The 25,322-nt window shown below is 39.6% G+C and overlaps 1 protein-coding gene across 1 annotated transcript in view; it reads left to right on the forward strand.

Moving 5' to 3' along the window:
* LOC129260933 (E3 ubiquitin-protein ligase MYCBP2-like) overlaps positions 1-25,322 on the forward strand; it is an 82,880-nt gene that overhangs the window by 51,356 nt on the left and 6,202 nt on the right. Inside the window, exons 48-68 of the mRNA XM_064114632.1 lie at positions 326-2,470; positions 5,922-6,086; positions 7,095-7,282; positions 8,031-8,204; positions 8,762-9,091; positions 11,439-11,663; positions 12,069-12,297; positions 13,065-13,237; positions 14,048-14,128; positions 14,954-15,567; positions 17,128-17,239; positions 17,630-17,749; positions 18,520-18,627; positions 19,047-19,178; positions 20,304-20,439; positions 20,846-20,967; positions 22,136-22,321; positions 22,683-22,790; positions 23,506-23,715; positions 24,145-24,252; positions 24,935-25,100. Coding sequence (XP_063970702.1) covers positions 326-2,470; positions 5,922-6,086; positions 7,095-7,282; positions 8,031-8,204; positions 8,762-9,091; positions 11,439-11,663; positions 12,069-12,297; positions 13,065-13,237; positions 14,048-14,128; positions 14,954-15,567; positions 17,128-17,239; positions 17,630-17,749; positions 18,520-18,627; positions 19,047-19,178; positions 20,304-20,439; positions 20,846-20,967; positions 22,136-22,321; positions 22,683-22,790; positions 23,506-23,715; positions 24,145-24,252; positions 24,935-25,100 — 5,832 coding nt within the window. The remainder of the gene's footprint in view (positions 1-325; positions 2,471-5,921; positions 6,087-7,094; positions 7,283-8,030; positions 8,205-8,761; positions 9,092-11,438; positions 11,664-12,068; positions 12,298-13,064; positions 13,238-14,047; positions 14,129-14,953; positions 15,568-17,127; positions 17,240-17,629; positions 17,750-18,519; positions 18,628-19,046; positions 19,179-20,303; positions 20,440-20,845; positions 20,968-22,135; positions 22,322-22,682; positions 22,791-23,505; positions 23,716-24,144; positions 24,253-24,934; positions 25,101-25,322) is intronic.

Genomic DNA, 25,322 nt, shown 5'->3' on the forward strand with positions numbered 1-25,322 from the left:
AGATATTTTTTTCCTAGACATGCTGTATCTTGAAATACTTTTGAGGCATGGTGACACTTAAATCTTGAATTTGTTGCAGTTTATTTTGTTTTGTAATGCTGTCTGTTTTCCTCTGCATTACTTTAAAACTCATGGTACAATTAGGGCTCTTTTAGATAGGGAAGAAGTATAATATTTTCCTGAAACTTTTCGGAGAGGGTAGAGCACATGATCCTTTGTAAAGGGATTTGATATTTCATAATTTATATCCACCTTTTAACCTTTTTTTACAGTGATGTTTAGTGATGACACATTGTAATGTGATATATGTCTGGTTTCATTTTAGATTTGGTACCATACATGTTTGGTGGTCAACCCACAGCCAATGGTTCAATATCGCATGAGAATGGACAGCTTGAAGATGATGACGATCCTTTTGAACGTTTTGCTTCTGTACCAGTGACTAATCATGTTGATGAGTCAGGAAACATTGTGAACTCCAAAGAGAAAGAGAACCTTGATCCAGCAAAGGAAGCATTAGAAATCAAGAGAGAATCAAGGTCGGAAGCAAGGAAGGAACCCAGAAAGGACTCGTCTCAGAGCAGTGATGGTGTCGGTGTAATTGGTAGTAAAATAAGATCTAAGAGCGTTGATGGTATGACGACAGCCGAGTCGGAGCTGGCAAGGATGACAGCAGCTAGCAATCATCAGCCATCCAGTCCGTTGCCGCACGGAAGTCCTCAGAGGTCAAGGTTCTCTATCGGGACCTCTTCAAGTCAGCAATCACCAAAGAGTAGCATGTCTCCGAAGCCGGGGAGAAAGTCACGGTCTCCGTTTGGTCGGAGAGACAGAACTTTATCACCTTCCAGCAAAGACAGGTCACCTGCGAGGTTCAAAGCAAGCATCTTGAAGCAGGAGGCAGTGAAGGAAGTGGCTCATACAGCCATTGCAACGTCGGTGGCAGAGTGTGTACGATGTGTGTTTGCAGCCTTTCTATGGCATGAGGGATTAGTCCATGATGCCATGGCTTGTGCATCATTTCTCAAGTTTAACCCAGGGATGACCAAGCAATCTACATGTACCATTAGTCCTCAGGAACCGGTCAACACTCAGAACAAAAGAGAACTCAAGCTAAAGAATAGACACTCAATGGATCTTAGCAAGAGCATGTCCGATGGAATCTTCTTCAGTTCGTCAGAGTTCTCCATTCAGGAACACCCGCTTAATCAAAATATAATGTCAAACTGTCGGTTGAGCGATAAGACTCTAGAAGAAGCCAAGAAAGGACTTGAGTCTGCTCCGGCTCCTCAAACAGTACCAACTTCACCTCTTGCCAAGTCTTTCAATGCCATCCCTTCCAGCGCACCTGAAAATGATGCAACAGCTGCGGTCAAAGCTGCGTCTGCATTCCTGCCCCCTGCATCACCCAAACACTCTCCAAAAACTGTTCCCAAACCTTCCCATGATGCAATCGCAAAGAAGGTACAGCAATCACCAAAGAAGCTTATAAGTGCTGCAGAGAAAAATCTGGACTTTGCCGAGATGAGGGAAAGATCGGCTACTGTCGGGGCAGAGTATGCCACCAAGACTTCTCAAAAGGAGTCCGCCAATAAGCTTGCCAAAGATGCTGAATCAAAACTAACATTGCCAATCACTCTCAAACATCTTCTAACATTCTGGGATGAGTTGACATCAACAACAGTCAATATTGCTTCCCAACAGGTCCTGCTTCCTAGCCCTGCCCCGATCACCAAAACCAAAGCAAAGATTGAGAAGAAGGAAGAGCGTCCCATGCGGGAGAACAAAGGCAAGAAGCGCAGGGAGAAGTACTTTCGTGGCGGACATGGTAACTTGTTTGGTGAAGCCGCAGGTGTCCAAGCAAGGATGGGTGACTTTGATAAGATCTGTGACTTATGCTTAGGAGTGTTTCCTCACCCTGTCACTTACCACATGAGGCAAATGCACCCAGGGTGTGGCAAAACTGCTTTGGGACATGGGTACAACAGCAGTGGAGTCTATAGGAATGGCTTTGTCGGGAACTGCGGGGAGGGCGGTACGGTGGGGAGGGACTGGTACCTCATGTGTGAACGTTGCAGAGAGAAATACATGCATGATGCAGAGGACAAGAACAAAGACAAAGCAAAGAAGGTCCGTAAGAAAGTACCGTCTCTGAAAGCCCCTCGTGTCCTGCCACCCCTCGAAGCCCACCAGGTCATGAAGGCAAATGCAATGTTTCTACTGGACTTGGCCAGCGCCACCGGATCCATGTTTCCCAGCTCCAGCCCTATGAGGAAGATCACAAGGTTTGATCTTCCTACGGTGTCAGAGTCGGATTCGTTTATGACGCAGTTTCCTGACACGACCTTCAGGTTCCTGAACGTCATGGTGAGTCAAGGGTCATCGGATGAGTTCTCTGATGTAGATGAAGGTATTGCATCTTCATCAGGTCCTCTTACTGGAAGTGTCTTCTCAGGGCAAGATATTCATTCAAGTGAGTACTTAATATCTTAAATGTTTTTTCATTTTTTAATGATTTGAATAAAATAATACACTGAAATAAATCTTTTTTTTTGTTGGACAGCTAAAGTGACATTATTCAGGTTGATTTTGGAGGAAACAGAAGAAATAATACTTTGGTGTGATGCTAAGAAAATTCTTTTTAAAGTATGGACGTTTTGAATTTTTTAAGCTGTGTTCATTTAGACTCATATTGGCAACTCCACTTATTTCCAGTTGAGTGTTTCATCAATATTTGTCGTCCGACAAGTTGTGAGATCTGAAAACTTGATTGGCTGAGAAGCAATGTTACTATGGTAACTGTCAGATAAAGCAGGACTTGTCGGAAAATGAAATACTCCCCTGATGTCCCTGTTCATGAGGTCCGGCAGTTTCTATTATGTTTAACCCTTATTTAACAGTGAAGGGGGGGGGGGCAATTTGACCCCCCTCAACAATTGTTGTCACTATGGCGGCTGCGTGAAATTTTGTGACCACAGTGCTCGCTGACTTTTGACTTTCAAGTCTTGTGCATCTTTTGAGACCATTTTTGATGCCTGGGTAAGCAGTTCCAAAATAACATAACATTTTGTAAGAGTACGTCAGACCTTAAATTGCTCAAAAACGTGATTCCGTGTACATGGTCAATGCAAATTGTGTTTTTCAACCAAAAATCATAAGTGTATGATTATTTTGACTTTTGTTGGTTTAAATGGATTTAATTTATGATCACTAAAGGGTCCCCGATAGAGTTCGTCGAAAAAATGATGTCTCATGTACTAACAAAAAACAACTTCACATTCATGGGCAAGCACTACCTACAGATATTCGGTACAGCAATGGGCACCCGGATGGCTCCTTCATTCGCCTGTCTCTTCATGACGAAGCTGGAACAGCAGATGTTAGATTCAGCCCCCTGTCGCCCATGGATTTGGTGGCGTTACATAGACGACATTTTCTTCATCTGGACCAGGGATGAAGACAGCCTCCATACATTCATTGACCACATCAATTCCTTCCACAGGACCATCCAATTCACTTCTGATTTCTCCCAACAGGAAACCCACTTCCTTGATGTTACAGTCCAGAAAAAGTCTAATGGTATCACCACTACCCTATACTCTAAACCCACAGATACCCACCAGTACCTCCACTCATCCAGCTGCCACCCCCGTCACTGCAAAACCGGCATCGCTTACAGTCAAGCCCTCAGACTTCGCCGTATCTGCTCCGAGGACCCTGATTTTTCCTTCCATGCCAGGAATCTGCAGAAACATCTCTGTGCTAGGGGCCACGGGGCCAGGGCAGTCCAACTGGCAATTAACAAAGTTCGTTCTCTCCCCAGATCTGAAGTTCTCAAACCAAAAACTGACAAGGAGACCACCGACAGAATACCGCTTGTGACCACCTTCCATCCCAATCTACCCCCTCTCCGCAAAATCCTGTTTGATAACCACCACATTTTACACACTTCTGATCGTCTCCAACAGGCCGTTCCCGATACTCCCCTTCTAGCATACCGACGCCCACCGAATCTCAGGGACCTCATTGTTCGTGCTGAAGTGCCCTCCCTCACTAACCATTCTTCTCCCATACAGCATGGCACCTTCAAATGCACCAGCAACAGGTGCATCATATGTGAAATACACCTTCACGAGGGCGATACTTTCACCAGCAACTCTACCAGCCTGTCTCACCGAATCAAGGGCAACATCACATGCACTACCACTAATGTTGTATATCTCATCACTTGCAGAGTTTGTAGGGTACAATACATAGGGGAAACCAAGACCACACTCAAGAAACGATTCTACGGGCACAGATCAACCGTCAACACAGCAAAGCTGGACACTCCAGTTGGCCGCCATTTTAACCTCCCCAACCACTCCATCACTGACATGATGCTACAGGGCATCAAATCTTTAGGTACCCGTCCTGACTCAGTCCGTACTAGCAGGGAGAAGCTCTGGATGAGACGACTTCGCACCACCCAACCTCATGGCCTGAACATCCAAGAGGGGAACGACTGATTTTTCTTTCCTATCCACTTTCAATTTATATATACATATAATTTTTTCCCCTCAGCTCTTTTGAATAGTTACATTATAGTTTCTTACTCTACTTTCCTCCCATATCTCATACAAGCTCAGCTCCTATTTTTCCTTCCTTATTCAGGCGATATAATAATTATTATATATATATATATATATATATTTGTTTTTTCTCCACTCACCTCTTTTAGATTTACCACATTTGCTTATTTACATGTATACTATGGTTTCTTCATAATACACCCCCTCTCTTCTATATTTGCTTTTACCTTTTTAGGCAATTTGCTTCCTCTTTTTCACATATACAGATTTTTTTTCTTTCCTACTATATAGTCTTATGTTTTTTCCCGTCACACCTAGCGGATTACCATATCAGTTACACCATATGTGTATATATTTCTATATTTTTTCATATACATTTCTTTTTGGGATATATTTATATACATATCACTTATAGATACATATTTACACTTACCTTCTTCTCTTAGTTTGTTTAATGCTTTATCATATATACTTATATGTCTTTTGCACATTATCAGTTGTTCCCCATTCTTTTTCTTCTTTTTTTCCCCCCACTCTTATGCACCAGTTTATTAAGCCTTTCTTTGTAACCTGTTTGACCCACCTCTCACTAATTCTCTAGTTATTCATCCCTCTATCACTGTTTTGTTCCAGATCCTGTTTGATGTTGCCTGCCTCATTATCTTAATCCCTCTTGGCCTTACTTACACTAACTTCCCTTTGTGTCTGCCTACTCCTTTTCTTTCATCCCCTTCACTAACCTGATTGGTCTTCTCTACTCACTAATGCCCCTTTTGTCTCCTTGTTTCTAGTGTTGCTGTAGCTTGTTTGTGGTCTATATTATGGTTGTTCCACTTTATATGTTTGTCATTTTGCCTCCGACGAAGATTCTGCTAGGATCGAAAGCTTAGGCCCCTTTTTGACTTTACAATGAAAAAAATAAAATAAAAAAAAAAGGTTTGAAAAACCGAGACAACATCCAAGGTATCACAAATCTTTCGTTAAAATCTTTGTTAAAAGAAATTATGCATTTGTTACTCTAACATTATGAAACTGGAGCTGGGTGAAGAACTGTTATCATTGAAATGAGGGGAGCGTTTTATGAAAGGACTTGTCAGATGTTTTATCTGAAAAAGCTTGTTTTATCCAACAGTTACCATAGTAACAATGCTTTTCAACCAGTCAAAACCAAGGAAAGCTGTCAGATCTGACATCTTGTCGGATGAAAAATGTTGATGAAACGCTCCCCTGAAAAGGACTGCGGTGTAATCTTTCAGCGAAAGCTCTGAAAGGACTGTTTGGTTGTGACGTTTCAAACACTATGCCGTGGTCTTTGTCAGATGGAATAATGGCTAAACACTTTCCCCCACACAGGTGCCTTCTCTCATTCCCATCCCAAGCATGTCAACGCAACTTCAATGGACCCTACCCAGCGCTTTGGTCAATTCAGATCTATCTCCATGAATGCATCGGGTTATACTGCAGCACAGAGCGATAGCAGGACCAAGGTTCGCAGGAGAAACAACAGCGGGAGCTCAGGTATGTCCTTGTTTCAGTCAGGATGAATTCGTTGAATACCTTTAGAAAGGGATTTACTAATTCCAAATGGTGATATGGATCCCGGGGGGGGGGGGGGGGGTGTTTGACAAAGATTTAAGTATGACTTAAGTCTCACCTAAATGCCTACGCGTACATGTACATGATATGCAACGCGCAATCTTATTGATCAGTACACAATAATACGTGTCCTCTTGCCATGATCTGACCAATGCAGCCATGCCTTTTATACCGTACGCAACTAGACATTTAAGTGTGACTTAAGTCATACTTAAGTCATTTCTTTAAGCTAAAGCCCAGCGATCACTACATGTATGTGAGGCGATTGCACAAAATTCCAATTGCAACAAGCATGCCAATCACATCGCAGGCCAGCGCACATATTGCCACAGCTCAGCACCTCGCTGCATCTCCATGGCACCTCCTTTATTCCGTGTATGTTGTCTGCGCTGCAGCAACAAAGCAAATCGGTTTTGACATCATCATCTAGGACAAATCTGATTGACTGTCATTATCAAAATCGCAAAAGAATTGAAGGAATATTTGACACGTAAATTATCTGAAATTTGGTCTGCGTTTCTTCTGCAACAATTCAGATTGCAGTTGCAGCGCATTGCAGGTTTGCGAGCGCTCTGTGATTTTGTTGCGATCGTATCTTAGTGCAATCACGTTGCATAGTGTGCGCTGGGCAAATTTGACTGGTACAAATGACAAATTCTATTAACCAGTCTTGATTTGTGGTGAGGATTGTTTATCAAGTAGCTAGGATACAAATCATTATCTTTTAAAACAGATAATGCTCATCATTTTTCTTGGACATTGTAATTATTATCCACACTACCATCGAGATAATCCAAACGTTAGAATGTTTAAAGCGTGTTAGATTTTTCAAAAGATACCTTATGCATCATGAAAATAAGTAGCTCACAATGATCATTATAATCTTTATCACAATTTTTGTTTACCTTGAACATCTTGTTTGTACTATAGACGGGTCATCCCTTCTTCGACGCCCGTCAGCCTTACTTGCTCGTTTGATAGAGGGCCGTTCGGTAGGCTTGTCCACCCTCCATCGTCCCGTCATGCTGTTCATTGCTCAGAGGCACGACCTTGATGGTCTTCAGCTAGCTATGAAGCAAGCACTCAGGAAGGGAGCGTGCCGGGTATATGCTATGCAGGTTAGTGTGTACACATAAACAATGCATGCAGGAATAATTTTTAAGTTTTCATTATCATTTCTGTAAAAGGTGGATGTGAACTACATTACCCATTGTATGTATCTTGAAATTAGAAAAAATGCTGACCTTGCTGTCATAAGATGTGAAGAAAAATATAGCATGGTTTTTCACAGAGATGCAAATTGTGATTAAACATACATGAACGATTATGAATCAGCATTGCTGTGATCATTGAATCCTACATGTACATGTAACTCGCAATGCTTCAATAATTATCACTTATTTTATAATTTTTCTGAGAGATGAAATGATATTTGATGTACGATTCCTCGTATTTCAATCATTATTCATTTCACAAACATTTCGTGGCAAATGCATGTCTGACTATTGTTGCCTCCTTGACTTTTGTACAGGGTTTACAATTTGATTCCTATATCATATTTTATTTCCCATCAAACTGAATAAAACAAACAATAAGTACCAGAATTTTATTTTAAAGGAAAGTAAGATACATGAACAGCTTGAATCATTTATTACTCCAATTTTGTGATCATTCAAGTTATTCCAAACATTTACATGGTAATATCTTGATGTATGGCAGGCTTTGATTATTTGCTAAAAAGATACATGGGGAGTGTTTCATAAAGCAAACAATCTGTGAATTTCACTGACTATTTTAACCTGAGCCAATCAGATGCAAGGATTTCAGTAGCTTATAACAGTTTTCTTGATATTTGTTGTATGGCAGGCTTTGAACTGGCTTCTAAGAAATGTGACTCAGTTGACCTGTCTTCATGATCTTCTCTGGCACTTTGTCTCTGCCCTGACACCACCCGCGGGAGAAAAGGAGACGGAAGACGATGGGGATAGCGGCAAGGATAAAGAGAAGGAGAAAGAGAAGGATAAGAAAGAACCTGAGCAGGTGAGTTCATATAATGTAGTTCTTCATTGAATTGTCAGTTAATACATTCATGTATCCATCCATCAAGCCATTCATTCATTTCATTCATTCAGTCATTCGTTTGTTCATCCATCCATCTATTTAACCCTCCATCCAGGCAGCCATCAATTTGTTCATTCATCCATCTACTATCTATCCATCCATCCACTTGTCCATTCATGCAAGCATCTATCCATCCATACATTCATCCAATTGTTAGTTCATTTGGTCATTCATGCATTCATTCATTCTTTAATTCATCCAGCGATCCATCCATCCATCCATCCATCCATCTATCTATCTATCTATCTATTAATCCATCCATCCATCTATCCACCCCTCCATCCATGCAGCCATCAATTTATTCATTATCCATCCATTCACCCACAGCCCACCCGCCCACCCATCCATCCATCCTCTCATCCCCTTTTTTCTTTTATTTGTTTATTCATTCTTTCTTCTTTCAATCAAATAGAAAACACAAACTACTCTTCAGTCTCACAAAAGCTTTCATATGTTTTATATTTCCCCTTCCCCAGGAGATGGATGGTCTAATGTGTGAGCACCCGCTCTCTGACATCACCATCGCTGGCGAGGCAATCCAACCCCTCCCTGCCACCTTCCACAACCTCCTCCAAACCATCGCCACCGTCATGATGCACCTACCCACAGGGGGCGCCCTCCAGCAGATGGCCATGCGGTGCTGGTGTCTACGCTTCCGGCAGGCCGATCATGTGTTCTTGCATCGCTCACAGGTGTTCAGTAACATCAATCAGATCTTGTCTAAATCCGATGAGAGCGAAGGAGATGGAGAGGGCAGCATGACCGGTAGTCTGGTGTCCATGACGGAATCAACCGTTACCTCACAGGTGGGTTCGCTACCCTTCACCAGAGCCTGTTGAATTTTTCAGCACCCACAAAGTTAAATCATGACAAATGTAGTTAAAATCTTGAATACCAAAGTGAAAATCTAATAAAATTAAACTGTGCATCAATGGAAAACTTTGCCAATCAAACTTGTTTTGGACATTTAACCTAAGAACATGGAATGGAGCATTAATAGCACAAAAGAACATTGAACTTGCATCAATTTTATAAAACAGAAAACTGGGGATTCTACCCTTTACATGTACATGTACAGGATGTTTTTCCACATAACTGGAGATTCGTTGAAAGTTATTGCTAGCTCAAAACAACTTCTATCAATAAACTTAAATATGAAAATCCACACTCACCTTGCAGCTTAATCAATTTAGTTTTTTTTTCTGAGGAGCATTTTTGCACCAGTTTGTATTGATTTTCACCAATAATTGTTATAAGCTACTAGAATCCTTTCTTCTGATTGGCGGAGAGCAAAATTCAAATTGAAAACAACCATTGACATGGCACTTCTTGATATATTCTTGTGAGATCTGGGCCCCGTCTTACACAGAGTTACGATTGATCCAATCAATCGTAACTCTGTGGAAATTCATCAGTGTCATAATTTTTTCTCCAGGAAATGTGCACAATGTCCTTTGTAAACAAAGAGAAGCACAGTGAATTTTCAAGAAAACAATCAATGCATGAAAATACATCATAGTTAGAAAATATTTTGAACAAACATGCATAATAGATGTTGACGTTGCTGGCCGTCCATAGTTGCCGATCAATCGCAATTGTAAGACGGGCCCCAGAGCCCTGTAACATTAAAAGCATTGTTGTGGGGTTGATTTTTACAATTGATCATACAACATACTCAGTGCAATCAATCATAAGGATAAGCCCCACGATCAATCGCAAAGCCTTTTGTTACCGGGCCATGGCATGATGCAAGCAGAGCTTCCAAGTCTCGCGGATCCTGCGGGAGAATACTGGATTGTGATCCAATCTCCCGTTCTCCCGACCTCATGCCAAAATCTCCCGGATAATCAGGATTTTTAGCTGTTACATTGTAAAATTCATACAAACGACTGTTTTACGAATCTAGCATGTTCAACTCCCTAACATCCACGTGGAACCTCCTTATCACATTTTCATTTTACCCAGTAACTTTTACCAGTTTTTGTATAATCGTACATTGATTTCCAATGTAAATGAAGATAATTTTACTGAACGACTGGTGAAGTAGTCTAACAAGCCATTTTATTTCCGGGTTCTGCAATGTGTGTGATGAAAACACTTCAGCGGTACTCCATGCACATGGCCCCGATTCGCCCCGGCGCGGCTCCAGCCAGCCGCGCTGCGCCAGGAAGCTACGAGAAGGAAGTTCGTTCACGAGCACTGCGAGGCATTTTTCGTAAGCTTGTGTGCGCTTTATTCGAGCTGAAACTGTGGATCAACGATGGGATTAACAAGTGAATTACTTTTACACCCGACTTTCAGTTTCAGGAATAATTTTATTGACAATCCTGAAGAACCAGAAGCAAAGTGGAGATTTTTTCGCCTACTTTTACTTGGGTTGATCGGATTCGAACATTTTCTCTTTCGTGGGTGAGCTAGCCTGGCGCTGGCTGTCTGAGCTGTGCGAAGCATGCCCCGTCTCGATTCATCCACACTACAATCGCATCGTCAGTGACCATGGAAATCATGGAGATGGAGTCATCCAAGACCAAGACGAAAAAATACTTTCGAAGTATAAAGATAATTTTCAAGCGGAATGGGACTGTGTGACAATTTTCACAGGAATCCCTCAGAGACTTTAAACAGTCCACATATAAAGCTCATTTACCATGTTTACCACTACTGCAGCCCCTTCCCCCTCTGGCCAATTAAAGGTATTTTCATGTTGAATGCATTCTTTTATGAATTATTTAAAAAATCTACTGTATTGCCTGAAGTGTATATTTAGTCAATGACAATTCATGAATTCTCTCTAATGTGCATTTAATCTATCGTAAATTTTTTTGATGGTTTAGACACCTGTCAGTTACTATCAAATGTTGTTTTGCTACCCAAAACTCCTATCCGTGGGACAACGTTCCGCCGCTCCCTCACAAAATTATACCTCCGCGAAATCTACTGGATTCTATCTTTCCAATGTTGGCAGCTCTGTGCAAGGAAGAAAATCTTTACAGCTGATAGGCCTTTCATTGTAATCGAACTTTATCCTTCTTTATTTCTTGTATAGAGTTCTGTGAAAGTGGATCTGCTTCAGGATATCACTTACATGTACAACTTGGCTGATGGACCTTTTATTTGTATATAAAACATATTCCTCTTTATTTTCTTGTACAGAGTTCTGTGAAAGTGGATCTGCTGCGGGATATCACTCACTCTGTAGAGCTCCAGGTGTCGAGCCGGGCGGCCATGTTGCCCAGTCTCACAGACAGTTCTACAGAGACCTTCTGGGAGTCTGGAGACGAGGATAGGAATAGGAATAAGTTTGTCACCATCATCGGGAACAAGGGAATGAATCTCAAGATGGTCGCCATACATGTGGACAACTCAAGAGACTTAGGGGTAAGGTCTAGATTGCATTTAAAAAAAATAATTATGATCGCTAGGACAGAATCTTACCTCTGATGTATCTGTACGCATTCTATTGCCATGACTTGACCTTGGTCTGCATGTGCAATGTACCTGGTTTCTCAAATCATGCTACAAGTGGTCTGAGTGTGAAGACTAGAAGAGAGGAATGGGAAACGTGTACTATAGCTGCTCCATCCCTGAGTTAAGTTGACAAGTTAGAACATGTATTGGACTTCACTCAAGACCCACTTGTGAATTAAAGTGTCATATACATATAGGGTCTGTGCCTGCAAAATTAACAAGAAATGGTCACCATTCAAGCGTAAAGTTATTTGTAAGTTACCAACAGCTGTAGGAAATACCAGCCCCATGATTATGAACTTGATTTCATTCCAGAACAAGGTGACATCAATGACCTTCCTATCGGGGTCCAGCGTAGAATGCCTCCAGAAGATTCAACAGTCGACCCTTGATGCCAGGCATACGGGATGGGTGACCTGTGACCTCACTGGTTGTCTGGATGGGTCAAAGGTCATGCGTGTGGAGCTGAAGGGACCCGATAGCCATCTGAGGATACGGCAGGTCAAAGTCCTCGGGGGAAGCAGAGGGGAGACTTTATCAGCAGGTAAATTATCTAAAATCTCTAAATCTAAATCCATATTTTATTGTTCGAAATAGACATGAAATGAAATACTCCGAAAATTTGCTTTGCGCAATTGATTGGTTTGATGCGGCGATTGGTCTTATTATATAAAAAACAGACAAATCGTACAAGGTACAAACATTCATTAATTATAATAATTAAATCCAAATAAGTTTTTTAAATGACAGAAAAGGAGAAGGGTGAAAAGTCATTATCCATAGGCCAGGGCACGGGAAAGTAAAATTCAATACTGTAAATTACCCAGAGGGATTCAAGTCCTAACCAAAAAAAAAAAAAAAACATTGAATAAATATGGCATAATCCCATTAAATAATTTGTTTCATATATTACATTTTGGTAGATAACAGTAGAAAATTGCAATGATGTACATGTACTTGGGGAGCAAAATCAGTATTTTCTTGTTAAAAGCTTTTCAAGCAGAAGGGTCAATATTGCACATATCTCTTGATTCATGTGTTGTTCCCTAACTTTTGGAATATTTCTGGTATCCATTCTGAGGCATCCATTCGCATCAGGAGAAAAATGCCCTTTTTATTACTTTTTTGCTTTATACAGTATGTGTTATCCTTTGTGCAGTCTATTACATTGTGTTTCACCTTTCAGTATCTGTTGCATTTAATTTGGTGTACCTTCACATATTTTGGTTGAAGAGATATAATGGATATCAAGGAATTTTCGAGAGAGATTTACACCCAAGTTGACATTGACTTTGTACATGTATGTTGTAGGTGCCCAGGTGTCAGCACTGAATCTTCAGCAGCAGAACTGTGTCAGCGAGACCTTGAGGGTGTTCCGTCTCTTGACCTCACAGGTCTTCGGAAGGCTGCTCTCCGATGAGGAACCAATCACCAAAGAGAGTCAGATTATCAAACCTGGTGATATGCAAACGCCAGAAGATGAGGTAATGACTTTTTTTTCTTCAACTGAACTGTTTACTCGTTTTCAGGAGATGTTTTATGTCTGTAATGTTGCCTCATCCAGCTGACTCTAAAATGTGAAAATACTGGGTCACTATCTTTTTCTTTTTAGCAGAGCTACAATATACAAATGCAATATTTTTCATGAGGAAATGTCATTTTCGGATTTGGATGAAGAATTTGCTAAAATTTGTATTCAATGCCTTAAAATTTAATTTGCATTAATATGCATTTTGACATATGTGACTCCATAAATGAATCATCACATGCATGATTTTCTTTCTGCAGTACAGCAGTGAAGGTATTTAAAAAGAGAAAGAAAGAAAAAACCAACCAACTGAACTTTATGATTTTAAACTTTTGAAGGCAACATAACTCTTTTTAAAGGCCTGATTGCTCCATCAGCTACAGGTAGTTGATACAGGCATTAAGGATAGAATTTGAAACTGCTGTTAATGGAATTAATAGAAACTCTTGGGCTGTGCTTCACAAAGAATTGAGTGTGACTTGAAATTACACCTTAATTTCCAATTTGTTTTAAGACTGCTGTTGTCAGATCACTTTCAGAACACATTAAGAAGAATTGAAAACACTTCAAGTGTCTCTTTTCTTTGGGATGGTATATACATAAAATAAAGTACATGTAATATAAACATGTAGATGTACATGTAAATGTGTAACCTTTGAAGTAGACAATACAATTGGCTATTGCTTACATTGTGCGATCATTTACCTTGTCTGATTACTTTGTTTACCTTGTTTATTTATTGTGTTTATTGTTTATTTTCTTATAGGACACTAATGATAGTGACTTGAAGGAACACATGGTTGGAATCCTCTTCAGTCGACCCAAACTCACCAACCTACAAAAACAGGTATGGAACCATATGCTCTATTTCAATCATCACAAAATCTCTTCCTGTGTTGGTTTGTCATACTATTTACTTAAAGGGCGTTGCAAGAAACTAGCAGTCAATTTCAAGTCCATTTTTTTATCCTGAATCAATCGTATGTCTAGCAATTAATTGCACATCTTCACCTGATTGATGATATGCCTCTCACGGCAAGAAGTGTAAACTGATTTGCTACAGCTGAAATTGATCTATCAATGGTAAAATTGCAACAAGAAAAATGGCTATTTGCCCCATAAGTCAAGAAAGAAGCAGTATTTTTCAACCAAATAGAACTTTTCCATACCCTCTGGATCAGACTAAGTGTGTGTTGCAAGAAAATATTTGCAATCAATTGCAAACTTTTGTTGCAAAATTACAATTGATAGATCATTTGTAATCATAGAATCAATTGGCTATGAGGAGCAGACCAGCAATCAATTACGACTTTGAGCCTCCGACCTTAGAAATATTATTATTTTATTCAGCATAATCAAACATATAAACAACATATACAAACAATTGGATAAGGAAAGTCACATGGATGCTAAAAAAGGAAAAAAAAAACACTAAATAACTATAACCCTAAGATCTTCCTTTCCAATTGATGTGACTTTACAAAGATAACATGTATGTAATACAAAATAAAGAACCAGAATGAACATTTTCACATTTCCTGTATTTCATGAACATGCAGGGTTTAACTTAGAGTATTTGTGTGAACAGTGATTAAGCCCTTTAATTTCTGAACAAACATATTCCATTTGACACTCTTTTTAAACAACTTTTTTTTGTTTCTTCCTCTGCAAGGTTTGTTCCCACATTGTCCAAGCCATTCGCAAGGAGACAATCAAGATGCAGGATGATTGGGAAGCCAGTCTGACAGCCACCAGTAAGCTGACTCCATCCAGTACCCCATCATCATCGGCTCCATCATCCTCCATGGACCAAGTCGCCTCGACACCCGACGCATACTGCTTCGAGCTCCTATCCATGGTCCTGGCCTTGAGTGGATCCAGGGTAGGTCGGTGTTACGTGGCCCAGCAGGACGGACTGCTCCTGGACCTGGTCTCGCTCCTCCACACCGGCACACCTCGAGTCCAGAGGCAGGTGACGGCCGTCCTGCGAAGGTTCCTCCTGGAAATTCCTCCAAAGCTCTTCAAGCAGATCATGGGTGTGAGCTGTCTTCCACCGGACGATCTCAGCATCCTGACCCAAGGCCTGTCAGATAGGAATCTGGACAACCCTGCAGAGGATTATCTAGGAGTCCTGGATGTCTTCTTAGCATGTGTGGCCAAGGCATTGATGGTTCAGACCAAAGTCAAAGGAGGATGGCAGGCTGCGACGGGTAGAGGGACGGCAGAGTTTGGAGTTGGCAGAGGGGCACATTCATATACCTTGGCCAAATTACAACAGCAGATGAGGTATGTCAGGATATTTGGTTATTCTTGCCTTGTCATTCTTTCATGTATGTCCCCTTTTCTCCTCTTTTCCTCTAAAATCCAAAAGTCCAGGGGTCCGTTTCATTAAGGACTTGCAACTGTTGTAACTTTGCCATTATGGCAACTACCATGGTAACCTTGATTCTGATTGGCTGCTGAGCCCTGTTACCATTGCAAAGTTACAACAGTTGCAAGTTCTTTATGAAACGGGCCCCATGTCAGAACTTCCTACATGTACATGTACCCCTTCCTTGTAATTCATACTGCAGCTGCATACTTCAAAGATCATTTCATTCTTTCATTGCCTTTCATGATCGCTTTTCTATGAAAGCATTGCAACCAAGAAATTTATGTCATTTGAATCAAATCAGTATTTAACATGATCAGTTAACAAATTTGTTATTTATAAAAGAACATATTTTTTTGGCCAATTTTGGCCAATCAGTTGAATGCAATGAATGCTAGAAGCGGTTATGTAGCTCGAGCTAAGCTGGGGCAATAATAAAAGTGTGCCTTAGAATTAATTGTATCTTAATAGATGACCTTAGGGCTGGGACTAAAACCCGGGTACCCGGGTAGAAAAATCAATACCCGATACCCGAAAATTGCTTACCAATAAGGTATTTGCGTAGTGCATGTAAGACATGATTGTAACTCATCACAAAAGTACACTAGTCTCATTTTGAATCTCACCAATTAACCTCGAAATATCCATAAATATACAAGTTTTTCAAGTGATTATGTGACTGAGATCGTTCGATCGTCGCCATGTTTCTTAATTGCAGCTTGAGCATACGAAGTGCCAGCCAACCACGTTCGTGTAACCATTTTCAGTTCATCATTAACCGAAAATAAGGTTTATCGCTAATCAGAATCGCAATGCATCATGGGATCGAAAAGGGGGTCGTTAGCTATCTCTGCGCACGTGCAGAGCTAGCTAACGGCCCCCCTTTCGATCCCGTGATGCATTGCGGTTCTGATTAGCGATATACCTTATGGTAACCCGATCGTGATTGGCTGGCGCATTCGGCGCTCCGAAACTACCCGGAAATCAATTGACTTTGTGCATGTAGTGATAGATTCTACAAACTCACGAACACGATGTAATATCGACGCTTCTTCGTAAGATTTTGACGGAAAAGCAAGAAGTACTAGTAATCAAAATTTGCTTGTGATATCGGTAAGAAAACAGATCCTCCGAGAAAACCTTTCATAATTAATATGAAATATAGGAAAGTGGAATTCTAGGTCAATTTTGGTACGAGGTGACAGAGTATTGCAGACTTGTTTTGATGGAATACTGCGTGGAGCACGGGAGGCTTGCACTGCGCATGCTTACTATATTTTCATTCATAAGTTTGCTTGCGGCGCAGTGGCTGGATGACGTCACCTATGGGATTTTTCCACCAGTCATATTTCATGCAACATGAATTTCGGGTACCCGCCCGAAAATATCCACGGGTACCCGAAAACAAAAATACCCGAAAGTCCCAGGCCTAGATGACCTCATATAAGTCATTATTATTATTTGATATCATTCAGTACCGAGGAGTCACCAGCCAGGAGGTCCCGTAGCAAACATTGGTGGTTGTGTGGTTCCATGTCACACAACATCGCAGAACAGATCATTGCTCTCATCAAGGATATGTCAGCCGTAAGTATCCTCCAAGAGTTTTAGAATATTTTTCTTTACATGGAAATTTTCAACTTTTGTTCACTTTAAATACCATTCAGGCATGCTTGCTTTTACATTCAGGTAGAGGACTATTCCCTAAAAAAATCTGCTGTAACATTAAAACAATCCATATGCGTTGTAGCCCCCCTCCTTCCTCTCTGTTAACCAGTTTCATATAAAAAACATCTATATAAAAAAAAACACTTACCGCTAGTGATAATAGCGTTTTTTTTTCAAGACTGCCTCCCCCCCAAAAAAAAATGAAATCCTTGATCTCGTGCCGGTTACAACTTCAACTATTCAAATGAGAAGTTATTTGAGGTTAAGTACAGAATACCTCTATTATTTACATTATTTTTTTGCATTTAGGGTAAGATCTCATCAGAATGGGCCAAAGTGACCAAAGGAGCCATCGCGGAGAGAGTGCTGTCACTGACTAAACTTGATGAAACCAAGAGGGCGCCATCACTATGTATCAAGACAAATACTGTGAGTACATTGAGACCGAGTAAGCAAATTGGGAGTATTGGCATGAAATAACAAATATTTGAAGTTGTGTAGATTTTGTCATAAATAAGCTTGCGATTGATTCATGATGTTTTACAGTAATGGCAATTTTATCGCTCATGAAGCAAAAAAAATGTATTTGAATTCATATTTCATATACATGTAATAATAATGAAATAGGGAGTGTGCGACCTCTTTGACTCTTTCCTTTGGATATATTCCCCTTGTACATTTGTTGTGTGAAATGAAGCAAAATTTTTATACCTTTCAGATTTCAAATTTTTGGGGGAAATCTTCATACTAGGCATGTTTGATTTACATTTTTATAGAAGTTAAATTGTACTTTTTTCAAGTTGACTTTGAATTTAAGATATAATTTTTCTGTGATGACTACCTGAATTCATTCTGTTAAGATTACTACAGTTTATGTCTTCAGGGGCTTACCAAAACAAACTATGCTTTTTAACAAGTCCCTCATTTTCATTCTCATATGTTAATTATAATCTATCATTTGTTTCTTTATCCAAATGTATATTGAAGCAACATTTTATTTATTTACTGATAATTTTCCTACGATTCCAATCGTAACCAAAGTATTTCTTGTGATCTTTTCTTTGTTTTGTGTATTCATGTATCTGTGTATTTGTTTGTTGTTATGTTCATTATATTAAAATGGAAATAAATAAATTGAAACTTGTTCTTGAACTTTAACTTGAAACTTGAAACTACATGTACTCTTCCTCTCCATACAGCTGTGGTTATCTCTAGCGTCACTCTGTGTACTGGAACATGAACACGTTGAGAGATTATCATCAAGTCAATGGGCCCAAGGCAAGGACTCACCGGCTGCTAAACAAAAGGTATCGTCTTATTTTCATTTGTTGATCCTGGTGGGGGTGTTAGGGGCCCACACCCCTCTAGATTTCTCCATTGAACATGCTGTTGTACATATCAATTTTGCAAAATCATCTTTAAAACTTAAAGATCTTTTAAAAACTCTGTTTCTCAAAAGTATAACAATATGAGGATGGCTCAGAAAAAGCTGTATTTTAGAAATATGACAGCGGGGGAAACTTCATACTGTACGAAAAAACAATATCTAACTCTTCTAGGGAAAAGAAGATTGCAACCAATGTCAATAACTCTAAAATTGAGTTATTTCTGGGCTGTCTTCGAAATCCTTAAGCTCTGAGATACAAGGGTTTAACAGCCAACTTGCGATATGGTTATGTGAATTGAAATTGACATTGCTAATCAACTCCTCCGTGTTCCCTTTCAGCAACCAACATGTGACAATCATGACGATGGAGAAACGTCTGCTATCATCCAGTGTGAACACTGTGGGAACCTCTGTGCAGACTGTGATAGGGTGCTTCATCTACCCAAGAAACACAGGAATCATCAGAGAAAGGTATGAACACAGCTTTCATTTTGTTATGTTATAGAGGTGTTTGAGTGAAAATTAGATGGTTATTGTGAGAAGGACTGAGAGAGCAACGGTGAGAGCAATGTGCATTGTGAAGCTGATGGAAAGGATGAAGACTGAGGTTTCAACGCAGATGTGGGGTATGGAAAAGACGGTGGATCAGATGGCGAATGCAAACAAGAGTATGTTGGTATGGACATGTGTTGAAGAGAGGTACATGTATTTATCTTGTGATCTTTGTAGGTTTGTATGGTGGAGTTTATAACGTGGAGAAGGTTGAAGGTTCACCATGTGTAATATGAAGAAGGGAAGGAAATACAGGCAGGAAGAAGGAACCTCTCTTTACTTCAACCTGCTACTACTCAAACCATCGCTACTCAAGCCATATTCAGCTCATCTCATTGGGTTTACAGTCCTTTTCAGGACTTCAATCACTTGCAAGAAAAGAATACTTCTAATTTTCTCTTTTCATCGTATCTCGTCTTTCCATTTCAATCTTCCTGCCTGTATTTCCTTCCCTTCTTCATTTTACACATGGTGAACCGTAAACCTTCTCCACTGTATTTATCTTGTCTTGAAGAGGGAGCTTGAGTTCAAGGGGGCTTGTCAGGGGAAGGGGGCGACCAAAGAAGACATGGTAGAAGCAAGTGGTTGAGGAGAGTAGGAGGGTTCGGCTGAGGGAAAAGGATGCACCGAATAGAGTAAAGTGGTGAGAGGGGGTGAGGATGATGTATGTGAGAGCGAGGTGAATCTGACCCCCGTAGTCAGTGACTAAACCGGATCTAAAACCTGGATGACTGGCTGACTGTTACACTGGCGAAACCTACTCTAGACTGGCCTAATCTGTAATGTTTTAATAACAAACCATTGGTCCGTTGGGAGTCTGTCTTGTTGTTGTGGGTAGAGCATTACCATTTGTTACAATTCTAATAATGTAAGATTCTGCTATTGCCAAATGTCATCAGGTCCAACTGTACCCCAAAGGACCTGAACCAATACAGAAAGATATGAATGAAACCAAAACACTTAATAATGAATGTGAAATATTTTGCTGTAATACATGTATGTGATCATTGTGGTAATACATGTATATCTTTATAATATCTTCAGGTTTTCAAAGAGGAGGAGGAATCTATACGTGTTGACCTCCATGAAGGATGTGGGCGAAGTAAGCTCTTCTGGGTCATGACCCTCGCTGACTCCAAAACTCTCAAAGCTATGGTGGAGTTCAAAGAGATCACACCAGGTAAAAGGAAAAAAAAGGACAAAGTGAATTGCAGAATGAAGCATATGACCATGTGTTATAGTCACATATTGTTTCCAACATGTCCCATTTGTTATAATACCAATGTTCAATAATATTAAACAGTTTAAAAATACACAGTATACCTAAATATTATCTTGCTACAGTTACCCTAGAACATACTATACAAGGAAAATATACTTGAAATGCTTGTGTGCTGTAAAAGACTAGCCAAGCTAAAGCCAGAGTAATAATATAGTCCCTTTTGGAGTGCATAAAGATTTCAAATGGTACCCTGTATGTGATAAATGTTATAGAAGAACTGAATCTGATTATTACTGTTGTTAATATTGTTAACAATACAAATGAACTTCATCATCCCATATTTTCTTCTTTTTGGGGATCATAGGTAACACAGCGTCAAGTGGTGGTGGATCAGTTTCCATGGGAACTTGTCGTTTCTGTGGAACTAAGACATCCACAGGGATCCTAGGGCCAGCAGGAAGTGTGTGCAATGATCCTGATTGCCAGGTAAAATCATCATCATTCCAAAGATTTGGTATTTTATTTTAGAAAATGTACCTGTTTTTTATTTCTCACAAAACAAAAAAGTACACAATTCATAAGTTGTTTTGGACTACATACATGTACACCTATACTCTGAATTCATTGTAATTCACTAATTTTAGTTTGACATTGGACATGAATCTGCAGTGTTTGTTACAGAGTTTTTTCACCACAACCAAGAAAGACTCAACCATGAAGAAATGTATGTAGTGTAAAGCTTATGTCAGTTTGATGTTAAAAATGTTCATCTCTGACAGGTGATAATTTTCCTGGTATCATATTGCAATTTGCAGTGCATTTTTCATGATTCATGATTGGAGGTTCAATTCAATTCATTTATTTTATTTTCAGATGTTACAATATCCTCCCCAAAACCACCAATAAGTCGCCAAGAAAGGTTCTCTGTAATAGTCAAAATAGTAAATTGGTCTTCAAAAAGCCAAAATTTAAGAATTAGCTTATCTGAAGGTGTATTTATTCTTCTTTAAGCTGTAAAAGTTTCAAATTGTAAACTCAATTAGAAGACAAGATACAAGAGTTTGTTTGACACAAGTTTTTGTGGACTGCTTGAAATTTCCATTGAAATTACACAGTGTGCACATCTCATGCTTGAGTGAACACAATCTTCAAAACATTGTTTTCTCCTTATTTTCTGAAGCTCATGCTTTGTTTTTTCTGCATTCAATCAAGTATTTCAGTGGGTTATTGTTGATCAATTTAGACAGACTATATATTATTCTAAAACTGGCTGTGCATTTTCAAACTAGATTGAAATCTCAAAATTCATTTTGGCCAACTTATTGTTGGTTTGGGGATGGCTGGTCACAAATGTACAAAGGTTTAAAAACGGGTAGCACCTCAAGAAATTTACGCTTGTCGAGCAAGGTGCTCCCTTACAGAGAACAGCAACAATAAAAAATATCAACATATTTATAAGATCATTACATTGAACATAAATATAGGTTTTACTTGTACATACAGATTTAAAAAATCTGTTCTGTAAGGACAAAAATTGGTAATCAAATTTGAGAAGTGAAAATATTCCTTGTGTTACTTAAACGAGTAGATCAATATTCAAGTCCACACTGAACATACATGTAATACATGTGTATGTGTGAATGTTTACTTACAGCGGTATGCTGATAACGCATGTACCAAGGTGCAGTTGTGTGGTCACATGTGTGGTGGTATCCGTGATGAATCAGATTGTTTACCTTGTCTCTATGGTTGCAATCCACCGTCTACGCTACGTCAGGATGCAGATGATATGTGTATGATATGCTTCACGGAGGCTCTAGCCTGTGCTCCAGCCATACAGGTAACCATTGATGGTGGTGTGGTAGTGGCAGTGTTGTTGTTTTTGGTGGCATTGATATTGGGATGGTGATGGTAGTGATTATGTACATGTAGTTCATGATGATGATGGTGATGATATTGATGATAATGACCATAATGGTGATGATGATGATGGTGGTGATGATGATGATGATGGTGGTGGTGGTTGTGGTGGTGGTGGTGGTGATGATGATGATGGTGATGGTGATGGTGGTGGTGGTGGTGATGATGATGATGATGATGATGGTGATGGTGATGGTGATGATAATAAATACTAAATGGTGATGATGGTTGGTAGGCCAATGCCTTTAACATCACAATTTCTTTTACCTTGTTATTTGTAGCTGAACTGTGGGCATGTCTTCCATCATCATTGTTGTCAGGCAGTCTTAGAAGGGAAATGGGTCGGTCCTCGAATAACCTTTGGATTCTCACTCTGCCCCATCTGCAAGGTAAGGTTATTTAACCATCCAAATAACATTCACACTTTGGAAAAATTTGAAAAAAATCTATTGCAGACTTCAGTGTAAGCAAACTTCTTCCTGTTGCAAATTACCAACTATTTTTTTTCTCAGCAAAGGGATATGAATGATGTAGCAACACTTTGTCATGTAATTTCCTGTTTGTTTACTTGTGTATCTACATTTTCTCTTGCCATTTTTTAATTCTCTTGGTTGAAAGCATATTATTATTAGTAGAAGTAGTAGGGTTATTAGATTAGCATCATACATGTAGCTTCCGCCCAACATACATGTAGGTAGTTACAGAGGCATTATATTTTGGGGATCACCCGTACGTTTGTCCCATTTATGTTCTTGCAACAAATAAAGAACCACAAGATGGATCAACTTCAAACTTGGTCTAAGTATATAATTGACACTGATTTGATTAGTTTTTGGGTGCCAAGGTCAAAGGTGACAAAAGTAATTATTTTCAAAAAAATATTTATCATTTAACAATTTTCAGAAGATAAGATGTGTTCAATACATTCCTGGTCTGGCAATGTTGAGCATGAACCATACTTCTCTGTAGGATGTTCTGAAACCCATAGAGGTTCTCTGTGAGGATGTTTGGACGCAAAGCCTTGATGAGAGAAGAATCTAAAGGTCTTCTGAGGGAAGAATATACTTACTAACATAATATCACCATTTTCTTTTTTGCTCTTAGATGAGCATGAAGCACACTTCCTTGCAGGATGTTCTGAAACCCATCGAGCTTCTCCATGAAGATGTTAGACGTAAAGCCTTGATGAGAGTGGAATATGAAGGTCTTCTGAAGAGTGAAGCGATCACCACACCCGGCGCTAGGTTCTACAATGATCCTGCAGGCTTTGCTATGAATAGATATGCCTACTACGTCTGCTTCAAGTGTAAGAAGGTAAGAAAGCCTTTACTGGACATAACCAGGGTTGTCAGATTTCTCACCAGTGGGGAACTGTCATCCTGGCACCAGGGGTGTAGTACATGTAAGACAAAAACTGGTCAGTTTTCAATGCTTACAACATCTGGATTAAACCACAGTTGCATACATAATGTGCTTGTATTATGTTAGCAGAATAGATTCATAATTCTTCTCTTGAATTATATTTTGAGATCCACAATTTATTTATACGTCATTTGCATACAAGTTTATTTATTGAAGTTGATGATAGAAATAAGAACATTGTATGACTACTGCAAGTGTTATCCCCCTATACACTGACATGTCACAAACAGCTCATTCATACGTGTACTACATTTTAACTATTACATAATAAGGTTTGTTTTACAAGTTATTGAGTTTGTGTCTATATGAATGTATTTCCAGGCTTACTACGGAGGAGAGGCAAGATGTGATCAGGAAGCCGGGATCCAAGAAGATTACGACCCATCAGAGCTGGTCTGTGGAGCATGTTCCGATGTCTCTAGGGCTCAGGTTAGTCATTGTTACTCTTGTAGGTTAGTCATAAATAGTTATCAAATCTGTAAATTAGTCACTATGTATGCACCACCACAGCTGGTCTCCTAACCATGTTCCATGTTCTGCACCAGTGCAGAGGTTAGTCAGTTTTGATCTTGAAGGTCAGTAATGAATAGCAATCCACCAGATCTGGTCCATGGAGTGTGTATTGATGATGATGTTGCTCGGTTTAGTCATTGTTGATCTTGCAAACTTGTCAAGAATAAATAGTCCATCAGAAGTGGTCTGTGGAGAATGTTCAAATGTCTCTAGGCCTGTGGTTTAATTGTCACTGTTGATCTTGTAGGTCAGTCATCCATATTCTCTTTTACTCAATACTTGTCAAGGCTCCAACTAGAACAATGTTATCTGAAACATTTCATAGTGAATAACTCAAATTATATATAATTTCAGGTAATCAATATACCAGGTGGGTGTTTCATTAAGCCTTCCCTAAGATACAAGCAACTTTATGAACTACTGGTGATCCTGTCTTGTGGTACATGTACATGATACACACCATATTTTCATTGTTGTTCATAAAGTCGTTCTTAACTAGCGAACAGCTTAATGAAAAACCCACCTGAATTGACAGTTAATCATTATTATTTGATAGTTATAAACAATTGTCATATCCTCTTCCTGTATATTCTCTTAGATGTGTTCGAAGCATGGTACTGATTTCCTGGAGTACAAGTGTCGTTACTGCTGCTCAGTGGCAGTGTTCTTCTGCTTCGGTTCCACTCATTTCTGCCAGGCTTGCCATGATGACTTTCAGAGCATCACCACCATTCCTAAGGCTGAACTGCCTCATTGTCCAGCTGGTAAAGCCAACAAGACCCTCCCCCCAAAACATTTAATTCTATGTTTGCTGTTACCCAACCGACTCCTGTAAAACCTGCCTACTTTTATTTTTTTAATTCAAATTTGACATAAAAATAATATGTGCCGAAAGACCTACGTTTCATTGTTTTGCCTACTTTTTTGTTCTTTTTTTTTACTGTTGAATGGTGCAGTAGAACATCATCCATGACATAAGAAGGAAA

This window comes from Lytechinus pictus, unplaced genomic scaffold (assembly GCF_037042905.1).
Source record: "Lytechinus pictus isolate F3 Inbred unplaced genomic scaffold, Lp3.0 scaffold_19, whole genome shotgun sequence".
NCBI lineage: Eukaryota > Metazoa > Echinodermata > Echinoidea > Temnopleuroida > Toxopneustidae > Lytechinus > Lytechinus pictus.